At 35.0% G+C, this 21,077-nt stretch overlaps 1 protein-coding gene across 2 annotated transcripts in view; it reads left to right on the forward strand.

Moving 5' to 3' along the window:
* The window catches only part of Epm2a (EPM2A glucan phosphatase, laforin), a 94,658-nt gene that overhangs the window by 34,577 nt on the left and 39,004 nt on the right, over window positions 1-21,077 (forward strand). For both annotated transcript variants that reach the window (XM_026397617.2, XM_026397616.2), the window contains exon 2: window positions 2,091-2,265. In XM_026397617.2, the coding sequence (XP_026253402.2) occupies window positions 2,091-2,265 (175 nt within the window). The remainder of the gene's footprint in view (window positions 1-2,090; window positions 2,266-21,077) is intronic.

The following is a 21,077-nucleotide window of genomic DNA, read 5'->3' on the forward strand; positions in this document are numbered from 1 at the left end:
TCCTAAATGCTCTCTTTACTTCTGTCTCATTGTTCTTGAGCCAGTTTTTTTATTCTGTAACCAGAAAGTTTTTTCAAAATAAAAATCTGGTCACACACATGCTTGATAAAATTTTCAGAATTTTAAAATAGCTCTTACTGTACATACCTAAATCCTTACCATGACCTAGCATAGTATCTCTTACTAAATGTATGGAGGAGTGAAAGTATTTACATAAAGTATTTGCTATTAAAATAATATTGGTATAAACATGTATCTCCCTGTGTATTTTTACTCTTGCTACTAATTTTTTTTGGATATACTTGTACAAGTGGGGTTAATAGTGTGGTTTGACTATCATCTATTAAATATCAGGGTTAATGGAGAAGTGTTGTAGTGCCTTGTAGCTATTAAGAGAAAAAAGAGGATTCAGATCTAGGAAGATCAGTAATTATTTATTAAGGGAGTCATGTTATGACTTCTAGCTGATGAAAAAGAGTTATATTTCAGAGAATTGCCCAGTCACTTAAAGGATTTTTCTTAGATTTTGTGTTCCAGAAAGTTGAGATTAAGTATTTTGTAAGATGGAACAAAGTAGCAAATCAATTAAATTTTTATATTCATAAAAAATGTGATTTTGTTCCTATAAACCACTCAGACATTTATTCTGTTTATAAGTTCTTATTATAATCTATGGCAGTAATGAAGAAGGGAATGATTGGATATGGGATGGTCACATAAGATTTAACAAACAATGTATAAATTTTGGAATTTTCATAGTAATTAAGGCTATATAGATCATTTGGGATGCTATAACAAAATACCACAAATAAAGGGCTTAAAAACAACAGAAATTTATTTCTCATAATTCTGGATGTGGAAAGTCTAAGATCAAGGCACCAACAGGTTCAGTGTCTGTTGAGGAGTCACTGTGGGGTTCACAGATGGTACTGACTTCCTATGTTCTCATATGGTGGAAGGAGTGAGGAATCTTTCTGGGCCTCTTTATAAGGGCACTAACAATTCATGAGGGCTCTGTCCTTATGACCTAATCTTCTCATAAAGGGCCCAGATCCTAATATTTTCACCTTAGAGGTTCTGATTTCAACATGGATTTGGGAGGAATTCAAAACCTTCAGACAACGGTATCTAGTGTAGTTGACATGGGACAGCATTGTGAAGCAGGCAAATGATGTTGTCAGAGACATGTTCTTCTGTCTCTATCTCCTATGGTTCATGGCCTTAGAAGGAAGATGGTGCATCTGTGTGTATGACATGGGTAGAGAATACACGATGGTATAAATTGCCTTCACGGAGAGTATTAGGGGAATCAGGTTGCTACTCACTCTTCTACTGGTAGTTCCATGACTTTGGGCAAGCTTGTTAATTTCTGTGAGACTTAGTTTCCTCATCAACCCCTATTTTACCTGCAAATTTGATTGGATGTGCTCATTTAAAACTTTATTTTAAATGTATTTATTTATATTTATCCATTTATTATTTGAACTTTATTATGATTTTAGTCATAAATTTGTTTACCATGAAGACAAAATTATATAACATGGGAGCATAAATGGATTTAAAAACCCTTTTCAGCAGGTTACCAGGCTGTAAAATAATTGACAGTTGGACTCTTAGGGCACTGAAAGGTACCATGAAGTTCTGAAAGAGTTAATATGTATTATTTGTTTAAACTTATGTACTCAAAGGAAGCTTAAAATCCTGTGATTTTCATAAGTAACTCTTCAAAAATTCCAGTTGCTCTTTTAGTCCACTCTATTTTTTTAAAATTTTTTTATTGATTGTTCACAACATTACAAAGCATTACATATCATATTTACATTACATAAAACATTACATATCATATTTCATACATTAGATTGAAGTGGGTTATGAACTCCCAATTTTTACCCCAAATGCAGATTGCAGAATCACATCTGTTACACATCCACAATTTTACATAATGACCTATTAGTGACTGTTGTTAGTCCACTCTATTTGCAGCTTTGTGTTTATTTTCACCTTTCTATTAATCTTACATCAGCCACTTGGAGGTTGTTTAAGCAAAACACTGATTTAATTGGTCCATTTGTCATCTGTTCTTATTCTAGGCAATGGGCCTCACCATGACCGTTGCTGTACTTACAATGAAAACAACTTGGTGGATGGCGTTTATTGTCTCCCCATAGGACACTGGATTGAGGCCACTGGACACACCAATGAGATGAAGCATACCACAGACTTCTATTTTAATATTGCAGGCCACCAAGCTATGCATTATTCAAGGTAAAAATACTACCATGTTTGTAATCATGAAAGTAGGGCAAGAGGTGGCACTAGGACTATGGGAATATTTGCTGTCCTGAAACTGCAGTGTCTTTGAAGGGGTCTATAGGCCTGCGGTGCCTTCAGGAGTTACAGTGAATCAGTGTGTGAGCTCTTTTTATTCTAGATATAAATGAGTTTTTATACTATTATTTTAGTAGATATATATGCTAGTATAATATTTGGACAGGACAGTAGTTAGCCAATTTCTGCTCTGAGATAGTGAGGAAAAAAAGGAAAACGACACTAAAATAGCCCAGATCAGTACTTGTATCCTTTATGCCATTGACTAACAGTGAAATACAAATTGCTGTTTCATAAAAGTGTATTCAAGTGAGTGTTTGTGGTAAGCAAGACATAAAAACTAGATTGGATGTGATTATTTGCTTTATTATTTATTAATATTTATGTATTGTTCATAATAATGGAAATATCTACCATAGTAAAAATTCAAACACTAAAGAGGATGCTAAATGAAAAGTAAGGCTCATTGCACTTTCCTCTCTCCCTACTCATCAGAAGTGATTATTTTTAACCTCTTTATGATTGTTCTGGTATCTTAAATAAGATTCATATACTTTATTTTCATATATTAATTTAAAATAGCTATTGATTTCCCTTTATTACATGTGAGAAGTTTCTGTCTTTTATGCTTTACCCTCCCTTTTCACTCTAATTTCTATAGACATAATAAAATAATTCCATTGTTACATACCTTCATAAAATTTCTATTTTGTGACCCATCAATTTTTGACTATGCCTTGTGATTTTCTACTTTTTAATTGCAGAGATTTCTTTTTTCATCCTAGATTGTTTTTATCTCTACTTTCAGCTAACTCCTGTTTTCTTTACTTTCATGTTTTTAAAGTTAATAGACTGTACATTTAATTTAGCAAATAGAGATGTCTTTTATACTTTGATGATTTGAAACATAAAATCAATATCCAAAATTTAAAACATTATGTAAGTTTATTTACAATAGAATATGCAATGTCTATACCTTCAGCAAGGAAATGAATTCTCATTCTTAAAAAATGTTTTGCTTTGAATGAGAGATATAATCAATACAGAACATAATAGGTAGAGAGAGAAAATGCAACTTCATCATAGTGTTAAGGCGTTCCTATTCTTCTTGAACACAACTTTCCTACAAATTCATGTTTGATGCTAACCTTGCATAGTATGAGGAAGAGAGGAGTTAAAGGTGACTGTGGTTTTATGGGGTAAGGAACAGAATTAATGGTGTTGCTGCCTACTGAGATGTGGAAAACTTCATGGTAGAGATTTGGGATAGACACTGGTATAAAAATTCTATTTTAGTCATATATTTTAGTCTGTTAGATGACAGAAAGAAAATCAGTTTGATATCAGGAATTTGAGGGAGAAGTTGGAAGTGGAGATAAAAACCACAAAGTTTTCACTATATAGATAATATTAAAAGTCTACATGAGATCAAAAGAGGGAAATATAGAAGAGGTAAAGAGAAGCAGTGAAAGTACTGAGCTCTGGGTCCATACAGTGTAGGAGTCAAGCAGAAGCAGAGGGTCCAAGAGAAGAATGAGGAGCACCTGTTAAGACACGCTGACATTAATGAGCATGTGTGTACAGGATGTTTTTCATTTTTCCTGAATGCATTCACTGAATCCTTTTATCTGGGAGAGACATGTCTTAGACTCTAGAAACTTCTACTATATGATTATTTTTTGTCCTTTCATTGTCTTTGTTCTTTGTTATTACTGATGTTTCTTAGTTTGTTATTGGACCTGTTGGATTTATTTTTTATTCTTCACCTTTTATATTGAAGAATATTATTTTATTACTTTACATTTTGGGGGCTTTCTTCATTTTTTCCCCAACTGGAAAATACAGAATATTTTTCTTCATTTTGGTAATTATTTCTTAATTTTCATGGACTCTTACTTAGTGTCATTCCCTTTTGGAATGTTGGTATGTTCCTGTTTATGAATGGATATATTCATGCATCTTTCTTAGAATACTTACAAGAATTAAAGATCTCCTCTTTTTCTTTCTCTCTCTGTCTCTCTGTCTCTCTCTCTGTCTCTCTCTCTCTCTCTCTCTCTCTCTCTCTTTAATTTTGAGACAGGGTCTCACTAAGTTGTGTAGGGCCTTGCTAAGTGGCTGAGGCTGGGTTTGAACTTGCCATCCTCCTGTCTCAGCTTCCCAAGAGGCCCAGATGACAGGAATGTGCCACTGGCTAAAGATCTCTTCTCTCACTGCAGCAATCTTGTTTCCTCCTGAATCAGTTTTTCTTTATTTTGAGCTTTTTCTTTTGTGTCGTTAGTTTATAAATAGCTGGTAATTCTTAGTTGTTCATACTTATTGTATGAAAAGATAAGTGGACTATTACAGGTGGCTGCTGTGAGTTTCTCTACTATTGTTGGTTTCTCTGCCTCTGAGAGTAGTGCCTGCAAGCGGTGGTGTACGAGCAGATCTTGTCTTCCATAACACCTAGCTCCAGGCAGTCTGCCTGGGCACTCCTCCTTCCACCCTGAATGAAAGGACAAAGAGGATCCATTGTAGAGTGTGCCCCTTCAAATAGATATTTCAACTTTTAAAGGAGATTTTTTTTCAGCTTCCATGGATAGTATGAAAGCTATATGTGAGGTTAGAAAGAATCATAGTTCATACTCGTTTATGAAAGAAAGTTTTCGTTCATTACTTTCTTTAAAGCAACTTAGTTTTACATCCAAGTCTCTATCCTACTGACTTCTCAGATAATTAAACCTGTTGTTTTACATTAAAACATGTAAAATGTATTCATAATTTGTAACAAATTATGTGTAATATATAATATGTATGCTGTCAATCCTCCATATATGTAGTATCCACATCTATGGATTCAAACAACTGTGCATCAAAAATGTTTGGAAAAAATTGGGTTAGTACTAAATATTTACAGGCTTTTTTTTTTTTTTTGCCATTTGCCCCTAAATAATATAACACCTGTTTTAATAGAGTAAGTAATCTAGAGGATTGCAGAGGATGTTATGTGCAAATACTGTACATAAGAAACTTGAGAATCTGCAGATTTTGATATCTAATGGAGGTCCTGGAATGGTTCATTCACAGATATGGAGGGATTGGTATACAAGTATTTATATCTGGAGTTTAATGTATATGTAATACATCTTATACACACATGCCTATGTACATATGAATGGACAAGATATCAAACTTAACAGTTTTAGATCTCACAAATATTCTTTGTTCCTCTATTTAGCTCTGTAGTGGAAACAACCAGGAACTTGGTAATTAAATAACGATTCTTTATAGTGGACCTGTGCCATGTCTTTACTTTTAAGGAGTCCCATCACATTTCAGTGTGTCTCCCAGTTCAATCTTGAAATCATATATATAGAAATCAATTGGGTGGTATGATTTTTTTTGTTGTTCATAATCTCCTTTTATTCAGTATTTCCATAGAATAAGATCTCACAACTTTAGATGAAATTAAATGACTATAAAAGTTAAATATCATCAAATATTTTCTTTTTTTTTTTAATTTTTTTTTTAATATTTATTTTTTAGTTCTCGGCAGACACAACATCTTTGTTTGTATGTGGTGCTGAGGATTGAACCCGGGCCGCACGCATGCCAGGCGAGCACGCTACCGCTTGAGCCACATCCCCAGCCCAAATATTTTCAAAACAATTCAGCATTAGCACTTTTTATTTTTTATTTTTTTAATTTTTATTGTTGGTCGTTCAAAACATTACATAGTTCTTGATATATCATATTTCACACTTTGATTCAAGTGGGTTATGAACTCCCATTTTTACCCCGTATACAGATTGCAGAATCACATCGGTTACACATCCATTGATTTACATATTGCCATACTAGTGTCTGTTGTATTCTGCTGCCTTTCCTATCCTCTACTATCCCCGCTCCCCTCCCCTCCCCTCCCCTCCCCTCCCCTCTTCTCTCTCTACCCCCTCTACTGTAATTCATTTCTCCCCCTTGTTTTTTTCCCTTTCCCCTCACTTCCTCTTGTATGTAATTTTGTATACCCCTGAGGGTCTCCTTTCATTTCCATGCAATTTCCCTTCTCTCTCCCTTTCCCTCCCACCTCTCATCCCTGTTTAATGTTAATCTTCTTCTCATGCTCTTCGTCCCTACTCTGTTCTTAGTTACTCTTCTTATATCAAAGAAGACATTTGGCATTTGTTTTTTAGGGATTGGCTAGCTTCACTTAGCATAATTAGCTCTAATGCCATCCATTTCCCTGCAAATTCTATGATTTTGTCATTTTTTAATGCAGAATAATACTCCATTGTGTATAAATGCCACGTTTTTTTATCCATTCGTCTATTGAAGGGTATCTAGGTTGGTTCCACAGTCTTGCTATTGTGAATTGTGCTGCTATGAACATCCATGTAGCAGTGTCCCTGTAGTATGCTCTTTTTAGGTCTTTAGGGAATAGACCGAGAAGGGGAATAGTTGGGTCAAATGGTGGTTCCATTCCCAGCTTTCCAAGAAATCTCCATACTGCTTTCCAAATTGGCCGCACCAATTTGCAGTCCCACCAGCAATGTACAAGTGTACCCTTTTCCCCACATCCTCGCCAGCACTTGTTGTTGTTTGACTTCCTAATGGCTGCCAATCTTACTGGAGTGAGATGGTATCTTAGGGTGATTTTGATTTGCATTTCTCTGACTGCTAGAGATGGTGAGCATTTTTTCATGTACTTGTTGACTGATTGTGTGTCCTCCTCTGAGAAGTGTCTGTTCAGATCCTTGGCCCATTTGTTGATTGGGTTATTTGTTATCTTATTGTCTAATTTTTTGAGTTCTTTGTATACTCTGGATATTAGGGCTCTATCTGAAGTGTGAGGAGTAAAGATTTGTTCCCAGATGTATGCTCCCTATTTACCTCTCTTATTGTTTCTTTTGCTGAGAAAAAACTTTTTAGTTTGAGTAAGTCCCATTTGTTGATTCTAGTTATTAACTCTTGTGCTATGGGTGTCCTACTGAGGAATTTGGAGCCCAACCCCACAGTATGTAGACCATAGCCAACTTTTTCTTCTATCAGACGCCGTGTCTCTGATTTGATATCAAGCTCCTTGATCCATTTTGAGTTAACTTTTGTGCATGGCGAGAGAAAGGGATTCAGTTTCATTTTGTTGCATATGGATTTCCAGTTTTCCCAGCACCATTTGTTGAAGATGCTATCCTTCCTCCATTGCATGCTTCCAGCCCCTTTATCAAATATTAAGATAGTTGTAGTTTTGTGGATTGGTTTCTGTGTCCTCTATTCTGTACCATTGGTCCACCCTCCTGTTTTGGTACCAGTACCATGCTGTTTTTGTTACTATTGCTCTGTAGTATAGTTTGAAGTCTGGTATCGCTATACTGCCTGATTCACATTTCCTGCTTAGCATTGTTTTTGCTATTCTGGGTCTTTTATTATTCCATATGAATTTCATGATTGCTTTCTCTATTTCTACAAGAAATGCCGTTGGGATTTTGACTGGCATTGCATTAAACCTATAGAGAACTTTTGGTAATATCGCCATTTTGATGATGTTAGTTCTGCCTATCCATGAACAGGGTATATTTTTCCATCTTCTAAGATCTTCTTCTATTTCTCTCTTTAGGGTTCTGTAGTTTTCATTGTATAAATCTTTCACCTCTTTTGTTAGGTTGATTCCCAAGTATTTTTTTTTTTTTGAGGATATTGTGAATGGAGTGGTTGTCCTCATTTCCATTTCAGAGGATTTGTCGCTGATATACAGGAATGCCTTTGATTTATGCGTGTTGATTTTATATCCTGCCACTTTGCTAAATTCATTTATTAGCTCTAATAGTTTCTTTGTAGACCCTTTTGGGTCTGCTAGGTATAGAATCATGTCATCTGCAAATAGTGATAATTTGAGTTCTTCTTTTCCTGTTTTTATGCCTTTAATTTCTTTTGTCTGTCTAATTGCTCTGGCCAGTGTTTCGAGAACTATGTTGAACAGAAGTGGTGAGAGAGGGCATCCCTGTCTTGTTCCAGATTTTAGAGGGCATGCTTTCAATTTTTCTCCATTCAGAATGATGCTAGCCTGAGGCTTAGCATAGATTGCTTTTACAATATTGAGGTATGTTCCTGTTATCCCTAGTTTTTCTGAGTTTTGAATATAAAGGGATGCTGTACTTTGTCGAATGCTTTTTCTGCATCTATTGAGATGATCATATGGTTCTTATTTTTAAGTCTATTGATGTGGTGAATAACATTTATTGATTTCCATATATTGAACCAGCCTTGCATCCCAGGGATGAATCCTACTTGATCATGGTGCACAATTTTTTTGATATGTTTTTGTATCCGATTTGCCAGAATTTTATTGAGGATTTTTGCATCTAGGTTCATTAGAGATATTGGTCTGTAGTTTTCTTTCTTTGAAGTGTCTTTGTCTGGTTTAGGAATCAGGGTGATGTTGGCCTCGTAGAATGAATTTGGAAGTTCTCCCTCTTTTTTTATTTCCTGAAATAGCTTGAAAAGTATTGGTATTAGTTCCTCTTTAAAGGTTTTGTAAAACTCTGCTGTATACCCATCGGGTCCTGGGCTTTTCTTAGTTGGTAATCTTTTGATGGTTTCTTCTATTTCCTCAATTGATATTGGTCTGTTTAGGTTGTCTATATCCTCCTGACTCAATCTGGGCAGATCTTATGACTTAAGAAATTTATCGATGCCTTCACTATCTTCTATTTTATTGGAGTATAAGGATTCAAAATAATTTCTGATTATCTTCTGTATTTCTGAAGTGTCTGTTGTGATATTGCCTTTTTCATCCCGTATGCTAGTAATTTGAGTTCTCTCTCTTCTTCTCTTCGTTAGTTTGGCTAAGGGTCTGTCGATTTTATTTATTTTTTCAAAGAACCAACTTTTAGTTTTGTCAATTTTTTCAATTGTTTCTTTTGTTTCGATTTCATTAATTTCAGCTCTGATTTTAATTATTTCTTGCCTTCTACTTCTTTTGCTGTTGTTTTGCTCTTCTTTTTCTAGGATTTTGAGATGAAGTATGAGATCGTTTATTTGTTGGTTTTTTCTTTTTTTAAGGAATGAACTCCAAGCAATGAATTTTCCTCTTAGAACTGCTTTCAATGTGTCCCATAGATTCCGATATATTGTGTCTGTGTTTTCATTTATCTCTATGAATTTTTTAATTTTCTCCTTGATGTCTTCTATAACCCATTGATCATTCAGTAACCTATTGTTAATTCTCCAAGTGATGCATGATTTTTCCTTACTTCTTTTATCGTTGTTTTTCAGTTTCATTCCATTATGATCAGATAAGATGCATGGTATTATCTCTACTCCTTTATATTGTCTAAGAGTTGCCCTGTGACATAATATATGATCTATTTTTGAGAAGGATCCATGTGCTGCTGAGAAAAAAGTGTAACTGCTTGATGTTGGGTGGTATATTCTATATATGTCAATTAAGTCTAGGTTATTAATTGTGTTATTGAGTTCTATAGTTTCCTTATTCAACTTTGTTTGGAAGATCTGTCCAGTGGTGAGAGAGGTGTGTTGAAGTCTCCCATGATTATTGTATGGTGGTCTATTAGACTCTTGAACTTGAGAAGAGTTTGCTTGATGAACTCAGCTGCGCCATTATTTGGGGCATATATATTTATGATTGTCATGTCTTGTTGGTGTATGGTTCCCTTGAGCAGTATGTAGTGTCCCTCCTTATCCTTTTTGATTAACTTTGGCTTGAAATCTATTTTATTTGATATGAGTATGGACACTCCTGCTTGTTTCCGAAGTCCATATGAGTGATATGATTTTTCCCAACCTTTCAGTTTCAGTCTATGTATGTCTTTTCCTATCAAATGCATCTCTTGTAGGCAGCATATTGTTGGGTCTTGTTTTGTGATCCATTCTACTAGCCTGTGTCTCTTAATTGGTGAGTTTAAGCCATTAACATTTAGGGTTATTATTGAGATATGGGTTGTTCTTCCAGCCATATTTGTTTATTTATGTTACTAAATATGGTTTGTTTTCCTCTTTGATTATTTTTCCCCCCTTTACTGTACTACCTCCTGCTGTTAGTTTTCATTGTTATTTTCCATTTCCTCTTCGTGTATTATGTTGCTGAGGATGTTTTGAAGAGATGGTTTTCTAGCTGCAAATTCTTTTAACTTTTGTTTATCGTGGAAGGTTTTAATTCCATCTTCCATCCTGAAGCTTAATTTTGCTGGATACACAATTCTTGTTTGGAACCCATTTTCTTTCAGTGTTTGAAATATGTTATTCCAGGATCTTCTAGCTTTCAGAGTCTGTGTTGAGAGATCAGCTGTTATCCTGATTGGTTTACCCCTAAATGTAATCTGCTTCCTTTTTCTTGTAGCTTTTAAAATTCTCTCCTTATTCTGTATATTGGGCATCTTCATTATAATGTGTCTAGGTGTGGATCTCTTATGATTTTGCACATTCGGCATCCTGTAGGCTTCTAGGATTTGGGATTCTGTCTCATTTTTCAAGTCTGGGAAGTTTTCTTGTATTATTTCATTGAATAGATTGCTCATTCCTTTGGTTTGGACCTCTATACCTTTCTGTATCTCAATGACTCTTAAGTTTGGTCTCTTTATGTTATCCCATATTTCTTGGATGTTCTGCTCATGGTTTCTTAACAGTCTTGCTGAGCTGTCTATGTTCTTTTCAAGTTGAAATACTTTGTCTTCATTGTCTGATGTTCTATCTTCTAAGTGTTCTACTCTGCTGGTAGTATTCTCAATTGAGTTTTTAAGTTGTTTTATTGCTTCCTGCATTTCTAGGATTTCTGTTTGTTTGGTTTTTATGACCTCTATCTCCCTGTATAGTTGATCTTTTGCTTCTTGGATTTGTTTATGTAATTCATTGTTGAAGTGATCTTTCATTGTCTTATTTTGCTGTCTAATGTCTTCCTTGAGACTCCAGATCATCTGAAGCATGTGTATCCTAAATTCTTTATCTGACATTCCATCTGCTGCAGCTATTACCTCTTCTAAAGTTGAGTTGACCTGCATTGCTTGTGGTCCTTTCTTACCTTATCTTTTCATACTGCTCACGTTTCTTTCTGCTTGGTGAAACTGTTGTGTTATTGAATTTTCCCCCTATATATTTATATTGCTCTTGTATATTTGAAAAGTCTCCCTTGCAGGGGCGGGTGGCAACTGTGCTCCTCCTCCAATTGCGGTGACCTGTCTACCACGCTGATGGGCCGCTGGGCCTGTTCTGCCGGTCGGTCGCAGGTCTTCCTACCTTGCAGGCGCGGGCAGCAGCTCTGCTCTGCCCTTACTCCAATTGGGGTGACGTGACTACCACGCTGGCGGGTCGCTGGGCCTGTTCCGTCATGGGCGGTGGCTCTGCTCTGCCCCTACTCCAATTGGGGTGATGTGTCTACCATGCCGGCAGGTGGCTGGGCCTGTTCCAGGTCGGGTGGTATGATTTTTAAAGATAGAATTTTGGGTCCCACCAAGTCTTGGGCATCTTAATTTTCAACATATCGTAATTCTTATGTACACAAATGTTTGAGGACACTGTAATTAGTCCAATAAAGACAGTAGTTTAAAATGGAAAAGGAATATTTGTATGTACCATCAGTCATTTAAAAAAATATTTTGTTTTTTAGTTGTAGTTAGACACAATACCTTTATTTTATTTTTATGTGGTGCTGCGAAATGAACCCAGCATCCTGCACGTGCTAGGCAAGCACTGTACTGCTGAGCCACAACCCCAGCCTCCCCATCAGTCATTTTATTCTAGCTCCCCTTAAATATTCCAGCCACAGTTCACCCTCAGTTGAAACTGCACAAAATAAAATTGTTCATTTAGTTTAAAAGACAAGAAGTGAGAAGACATTCATGCATTTTACTATTAAATTGAAAACACCTAATTGCTAGCTCCCTGCCATGTTCATCTGTGTGAATTTATCTTAGCTACTTATATACACATATTTGAGCATATATAATAATAGTTGCTAAAGCTCACCTAAGAATTTATAAATGCAAACTAGCACTTTTTTGTATACATTTAGGCAAGGAATTATGCCTAGAATTCTTTTATGATATAAATCATACCAGAATTGAATCATCCTTCAACATGCCAAGCCTTTCAAGAATACAAATATCTAACACTTAAATTTCATATAATAGAGTATATGATAAATTCATTCATTCAGTGGGAATTGTGTGCATGATTCTCTGTGCCCTGTGTTGAGTGCTGGACAAAGACAGAGAGACACTAATCTCTGCTCACAAGGGACCCATGCCCTCATGGAAGTCAGGCATATACACTGTAATACAGTGAAATAATGGCTGTAATGGAATTTTATATGCAGTGTAATGAAAGACAGAAGTCATTAGTACAAGGAAATCTTTATGAGGAAATCGAACTTGAATGCAAATATGAATGTTTTTTTTTTTCCGGGAGAACATTTGGGAATGAGAAATCAAGGTCAGACTATCAAGTGTGAATGTACAGAGGTGTGAAAGAGCATCATTAGGGTGATCAAGTGATTTTGTCAAACAAGATACTTTTGAGAGTAAACAGAGGTATTTTCAGTACTTGGCCTGGACATCAGGTGTTCCATTGGAATATTCCAAGCACACCAGGGCTGCCAGAAAACGTGCCATTTACAAGAGAACATTTCACGACCCCTCAATGTTCAGATTCAGGGATTTTGACAATCAATGTACACTTCCATATTCAGGGTATGCATAGTACCAAACTAGACTTCTCTCATCAACAGAACTTTTGTCATACTAAAAAATGAATTTTCATTAAAGACACAGATAACAAAGTTTAATGAGACATTAGTGGTAAAGGACTGCAATTTCTATTTCTTGAAAAGGTTTATTATCTATTGAACAACTTCAAGAGACATAAATTAGACTTAATGAACATTGCATTTTAGATTCTTCAAAAATGTTACAATTTAGAAAATGAATTGTAAAAGCTTGCTTATATTTCATAGCCCCTGTAGCTGATAATGAAAAGATGTACAGTGATTTTTGAAATTCAAAATCACCTTGAACTCTGCAGAACAGTAGTTTTGCACATTTTAAAATACTGTTTTATCTGGCACATCTTCTGAAGTGAATGAAATTAATTGCTTTGGAGACAGAATAAGGAACTTGGGTTCTAGCCCCAGTTCTCTTATTTCCTCCTGGGTAACCTTAGGACAAACCTGTTAATAGTGCTGGGAGTTTAGTCCTTAATTTGCAAAGTGAGCTGGTTGAGGTAGATGACTACTGAAGGCAGTTCTGGAAACGATTAAAGGTTAATGCTAATTTCGAAAGCTTAGGCTTATGTGACATTTGCCAACATGTTATATTGACCTAAAAATGACTACACTCTGTGTCAGCGTCTCTGGTTTCAGATCCAGGGACCAAATGCTTATTGCTGCTTCTATGTGCTGATTTCCTTCAGCTTTATTGTCAGTCCAATTCTATGGGATATTATATTTAGAAATACATATATTTTTAAGTCAGTATACAATAATCTTTAATAAGATTATATAAGCTTCTTATATAATGACTTTTTAAACATTCTATTTATGATTTTTACATTAAATTTATAATCAAACTTTGACAAGAATTCCTTTTGGGTCTACATAGAAAATAGCCACAAAATTCGAAACAGAACCTATTTACTAATTTTATATAATATAATTTTATATTTTCCTAATTCTATAGTTCAAAATTAGGATATTATTGATCAAATGAGAAAGAAAGTTTTTACATTTAAAAAAAATTTTAAACTTGTTCTAATTAGTTATACATGACAGTAGAATGCATTTTGACAGATTGTACACAAATGGAGCACAACTTATCTCTCTGTGCAGTGTCACACCGGTAGTGTAGTCATACATGTATACAAGGGACAAATGTAGTTTTGATTGGTATCTGCATCAGACAGAATGATTTGAAATTCTTTTAAACCTTAAAACCAAGATTGTAATTGTCCTTTCTAGCAGGGGAGGTAAACGGCACGCTCCTCTTTCTTGTTGAGTTTCTCTGATGAGGCCACATTTATTTTTTATTGAATATTAACTGGTGTGTGAGAGTTTCTTTTCCCTACCTAGAGAATGCTGTCCATATTTTATAAGGTCAATTTAGTTGGTAGATTTTCTTCTTATTCTTTAAAAATATATTTTATATAAAACATTTAAATATTTTAAGTAAATATATTATGCATATAATTATTAGGGATGATTTATTTTCAACAATAAATCCAAGGAAAAATGTTAGTGATAGATATTAGTATTCAAATGACAACATGGCCTAATGTAAACATAGTCTCATTCTTGTTTCTTAGGACCTCTTTGCTAAAGCATAAGAAGACATTGGTTTTGCTAATAGTGCTGTTATGGAACCAGTACAATTATAAAGGAAGCAGCTGGATTCTGTGCTGCCTCATGTATTTTCAGCAGCATTGTTATTTAAATTGTGATTGAAATGTCTTGATCACTGGTGAATAAGAGGGAGATGGGAGAGTCTGATTGTCAGACCTCAGGTGTGCCTATAGGCTTGATAGCAAGAAGAAGGACTATTTTATCACTAAATTAAGGCAATTAGATTCAAAAGTCATTATGTAGGTAAAAAGATTACTATAAAATATGGAATTTTACTACAAAAGAGAACAAAGCAGAGAAATGAGGGTATGTAAGATAGGGAAAAGTCATTTATAAAAAGAGTGCTATTGTGGACATAGAATGGGAAAAAATAGTGATTAAGAGGAGAAAGTGGAGAACTATATGTGCAAAATTTATCAACAGTGAACCGAATCCAGGAGAACAAGCAGATTCTCCCCTGGGCATGGGAGGGTTGAGGAGAAGCCAGGTGGGGATGCACTAGGTCCCTGTGGTAGTGAGAGCACATGGAAGTTCATTTTGTGATTGTTTCTGTGAAGTAGGAAGCAAGGTCTCAAGGAGAGTGAGAAGAGAGTTTTAGGTTTGAATGAGAGGTCTAGATCCGGTGACTAATGGAATGGAAATGTATTGATCATGAATTTCAATTTTTATAAGATTGTCCCAATTCCAATATTTTTTACAATATTATAATATTTATAGTTGCCATGACAACCAAAAAAGTTATTTTCTCACATGAAATGAATACAGAAGGTGGACAGGGTTTTTTTTGTTGTTGTTGGTGTTGTTTGTTTCTTTGTTTTTTTGGTATGGTAAACTCACATAGCCTTTGTCTAGAGTTTTGTATGTCACTGTAGTCAGATCATTACGAAGTCTAAGTAACATGCTAAAATGGAATTATGAAAGGTTGGGATTTTGTATCCTATTTTTTGTAGCTAGAATTAAATATATTATGGAAGGTCCGCTTCAGGAAGCCCTATCTGTCTTTTTTGTGTTAAGAGTCCATGAACACATCAGAGGATGCTTTTATCTTATTTTCTGAGGGTTGGTATAATTAGGAAACATTGCTAGTTATTGATTATAGCTATTTAAATTGTCTTAAAATTACTAGTTTCTTAGATTACAGTCTCCTCTTTGAACATTGTACAAGGATCATCAAACTTAGGGAGGAAGGATCAATTTTATAAATTACTCAAAATGTGTATGTTACTTCCTATATATGAGAATCAGTTTTGAACTTGGCTATTTCTGTATCATAAGGCCTTATTACTTTTCTGTTCGCAACCTGTTTGTTTTTTTTTTAATGGAAGATCTTTATTTTTGTGTTTTGATAAGTTTTAAAATGCCTTTTACATCCTTCTTTTCCTAAATCCTTTTTATTTTTATTTTTGAATGTCACACAGACTTCTTGTTCTTGATAAGTGAATCAATAGTGATGACATGTTAGCTTAATTGATTAGCATGTGTGAACATCACCCTGAAAAAATATCAAGTGTATCAAAACACACACACACACACACACACACACACACACATACACTACTTGCACAGGCTCTCCATTCCATCATGAAATAGTTTTTTTCTACCCCTGGTAACATGATACGTGTTACAGGATGCTGAGGAAGGACCCTAGGATCCAGAGTCTTGAAAGCAGGGAGTAGATTAGATTTTATATAAGAATTATATCAGGGAAGTAAAGTCATAGTATTGTGTTAGAACCTTTGACTAGTTCTCCCTCTGAGAGACAGAGAACATTGCTCAGCATCCCCTCCATATACGGATGGGCAAAGTGGAGACCAAGAGTGCAGAGGATTTGCTCTGAGGTCAGAAAAGCTGAGAAGCGGCAGAGCTACGCTTTCCAGATTCCTCTTGTCTCTTAACTCTTGACCTCCATTTTCTTCTAGAGCATTTAACCATCAACTTCTGTTCAAAATACAAATCTGACTATAAATAACTGACATAAAAATTCTGCTTACTTTCACTAGTCAATTTTAAAGCTCATGTAGTTCAAAGTTCAGAGATGTATTTGCTCTAATAGGAGAGTTTATTTAAATGGTGACCTCACTAAGGATTAGGCCCATCTGTGGGTATCCTTATAAAATCCAGTTGTAACAAAGAACCCTAAATCAATTTAGCAAAAACCTCCCACCCTAGTTAATTGATCACCAGATATGATCAGGTTCCTTGTCCTTCTTCACCTCCAGGTAATGTCTGATCACCCTGGCCTGTCTTTAGCAAGAATCCTGTTAGGTCAGTTCACCAGAATCCCCTGACCCCTGAAATTTTCTTTTTAGTCAATTTTCTTTCCACTCACCCTTTATCTGCTTCTTGGCTATAAATCCCCTTTTGCCCATGCTTTGTTTGGAGTTGAGCCCAATCTCTGTACCCCACTGCAAGGTCTCATTTCTGTGATCCCTATACCTGTTACAATGGTCCTCAGTAATGTTTCCTTACTGTATTCAAAAAAATATTGAATGGCTTGTTTTTCTTTAACAATTTTTAGACTATTCTTTGGTCTAATTTTAGGAATGAAGAGAAACCTCATGCTAAAATCAGTAAAGAAAATTAAGCAGCTCATAAATGATAAATATATTGAAAACATGATGATTTGTTGCAAAAAAATAGGTTTATACAAATGATCAGAAATCATTTTTGGACTAAGCAAAGCACATTTTTACCTATAAAGTGACTTGTATATTTACAGTTGATTTTTAGGAAGTAAAAAGGACCAAGGACAGAAGAAAGAAACATGCTGCAGAAGGAAGGAACAGACTTCTTGTCTGAATGTGGCTGCTTTTTAGTAACTTTTTTGTGAAAGTAGAATGGACAATTTTTAAAAACCCATTTCCTTCTGAAGTATGCTTTGTTCCTTAAAAGTTCCCTCTGAATAATCTGTGGTTTCTGATGTAAGCAGAAGTTTGAAAGTATGACCTTTTGTGTGTCTCATTGTTTATAACCATAGCAGAGAGTTTTTATTACTTCGTATGTTTCCAAAGAAAACAAAGCCCAGGATGCAGCGAATGTGAAAGAACCATTTTGATAGAGGTCAGTGATTACATTCATCCATCAGTGGTCTTCGACCAGAATAATCGCTGTTTATAGTTGATGAGGTTTCCAGAGCTGTCTTATAATTCAAGATAATCAAATCAAATATTTTAAATTAGATCATGGAGGAGGAAAAGGGAGGATACAAATGGTGTCATAAAATCAAGTGTTGCGTGGTCAATTGATTATAGAAATAGATGTGAACATTACAGCATCACATTTCAAAATGTCCTTTCAAAATTTCATGAGATTGTTTAACAGTATTTCCTACTGAAAAAAAGAAAACTTGGAAGTGATATTTTGATTATATATCATGTGCCCAGTATTGTGTTAAGTATTGTTCAAAATTTTCAACTTACATAATGAGGCAGTAGGATGGTATTTATTTATATCACAAAGGCATTCTTCAGTTTGTGAAAGGACTCCCTCCCCTTTGGGCAAGTAGACACAGTCAGGAAGGAGCCGCAGGACAGGATCTCTCTCCCCTGAATGAGTGATACCTGAGGAATGTTTTGGGTCTCTGCTGGTCATTGCTGCTATGACTTAGAAAAATAAAGGGTAGGAGAAAGAAACAATCTCAAAACAGTGAATAATAAGAAGTTTAAACAGCCTGTGAACTGTAGATTGTTGGGTGGCTCATATAACGACTCTGCCTAGCAATGCACTCCTATCCATCTAATTTGTGCAGACTTGATACCAACCTTATTCTTCTATTTCTTTGCCATTTTCTGTACTTCTAGTCTACTCTCTCTCTGGCCCCCACCCCAGCTTTCCTTCTCCCTCTGTGTCTGTGCCCTGTCTCCCTATCTCTGATAACTCCCTCCATTTCTTCCTGTCCCTTTTTCTCTATTGTATGACTCTTCCCCCTTTTTTTTCTCATTGTCTTCTTAATACTTTGTTAACTGGATTCAATATAGCATTGAAGTCCTTATCTAAAACATGTGAAACATTTTGTACTTTCTCTTCTTAATATGGTAATGAGGTGACTGACCTGGTTTTATTCCATTCCTTCGTTCATTCATCAAATATGTTTGGAGTGCCTATTGCCTGTTTTCTGCCAGGAGCTAGATAGGAGGGGTTCCGAATTAAGCAAGACCTAGTCACTTTCAGAAACTAACAGTCCTGTGGTAGAAGAAAATAAAATAAGCATTACTATGGAAATCTTCATGCAGTTAAGTTACCTGTAAACGTAACTTAAAAAAAAAAAAACTCTATGATTTTCCAACTTTTTAAAAATAAGTGGTCTTGAATTAATCAAGTTCTTGCATTCTTGTTTAAATCTCACTACATTTAAAATATGACTTGGCTTTTAAAAATTTAGTGAATATTTAATTGCCAGAAACAACTTTATTTAAGGAATAGAAGATCATGGTACTTAAAAATTTCATGAAATAGGAAGTTAATAAAAGTTTTATTTATCTCACCTTCTTATTTTTTCATCCTAATAAAATCTTTTTCATAATTATTCTATTGAAGTACAGAAAAAGGTTTCCAGGTAAAGAATAACACTATCTGAAAATTGTGTTTTAGAATTTCGTTATTATTAAAAAAACATAAAATCTCACTGATTGTTGAATAGTGTAGGAGTGTTACCTTGCATGACACCAGAGCATGATTTGTGTGGAGGTTTACTTGAACCCTCCCCTTCCCACCCCATCCTCTGTGCAGTGAAAAGCCTGTCTTGCTGTGTGTCGGAAGACTGGTTGGATAATAATCTCAGGTACCATACAGAAACCTAATTGATGGGCATTATGATCTTTGGATCAACATAGCCTTAAAAATTTTGTAGTAGACTTTTTTGACCCAAGACATAGTAATAGTTCCTAAGAAATTACTTGTATTAATCTTTTTAGGTTTGTAAGTCAACTGGCTGATATTCTATCACATCTCCATTGGAAGTGTTCAAGTTAGTAAAAAGGTCTCTTATGTTATTTAATTTTCAAAGATATCCAACTTTATGATTTGGGAAGTGTTTCTGGAATTTATATAGGGAAAAGGAAGCTCAGAAACAAATAATTCTGAACACTACAGGAAAATAGAGGTCAAATACAGGCCTTTATACGAAGGCACCTAATCCATTGGCAAGATCAATAGGTGACATTGCATATTCCAGTGGCATGGTCATGTGTCACTCAGCAATGCATGTGCAGGTGAGGCCAAGGCTGGGAGTCTGAGCCTCACAGGGAGTGTGTTTTCTCATAAAGGAGTTTATTTAGCAATAAGAGTAATGATGTCCTGTCAGATGCAGCAAAATGTAGAGAAACAGAGGACATCATGTTAAATGAAATAAGTTGGATGCAGAAAGACAAATTCCACATGTTCTCCTTCATATGTGGGTGTTTTAAGAAAAAGATGATCAGATTGTGTAATAGTGACTATTAGAGGCTGGGAAGGGTGGGGAGGAGGAATAGTGGGAGGTTAGATAATGGGAGCAAATGGGTAGAAGTTCTTATAGTAAGTTTTTGTGTTCTGCAGAAGAATGGAGGGCTATGGTTCATATTGAATTAGAATATATTTTATGAATAACCTCAAGAGAGCAGCTTAGGGGCTCCAAACAAAAAGCAATGGGAAGGACATGGAAATGAAACTTGCTCAGTTCGTGTTTTGTACATGTGATGGAATATCACACTGAACCTCCCAAAATAGGAACAGCTGTTATATGTTATTAAAAAGCTAAGGAGATGGAAATGTTAACTACATTCTATAATTAATTATATACACGTATTGAATTAGCACACTGCACTCTGTAAACTACCACAATTAAAATAATAATTTAAAATAACAGTTAACCAATTCAGTTAAAATCAAAGCCACTTTTGAATTATGAAATCAGAAAACTATTGCATGTGCATGCAAACTAGTTTTTTTTAAATTGCTTAATTATGAATTGAATTTTAATGAAAACAACTTAATGTTCATCTGGAATTCAGTACATTATGCCATTACAAAATAAAACTGAAATAAAGGCTTTTTGGTAGTATTTTAAATGAAAAGAATAGGAAGGACATCTGCTGGGATTTTTGCTTTTAGAAATAAAAAGCAATAATAACTAACTTTCAGGCTGAAATCATCTCAAAGTTGTAGTAATAGTAATGAGAAGGAGAAATAATGAGTTTAGGAGCAAAAGTCAGCTATTGTGTTGTAAATGGTGAATCTAAACTACAGATCCTCATTAAAAATAAGAAGCCCATAAATTTTAAAAATGTTATAGAGTTCAGAACAGGTCAGTCATTTAATGGAACATATCTATAATTAAAATGCAAAATAAAGAGAGGGTAAAATATGACTGCATGCTTGGATAGATGCAGACCGTATTTGCTCTCCAGCTTGGGCATCATGTATTTTATCTCATTGACTTAACTGATTT

Source organism: Urocitellus parryii, chromosome 8 (genome assembly GCF_045843805.1).
Source record: "Urocitellus parryii isolate mUroPar1 chromosome 8, mUroPar1.hap1, whole genome shotgun sequence".
Lineage (NCBI taxonomy): Eukaryota > Metazoa > Chordata > Mammalia > Rodentia > Sciuridae > Urocitellus > Urocitellus parryii.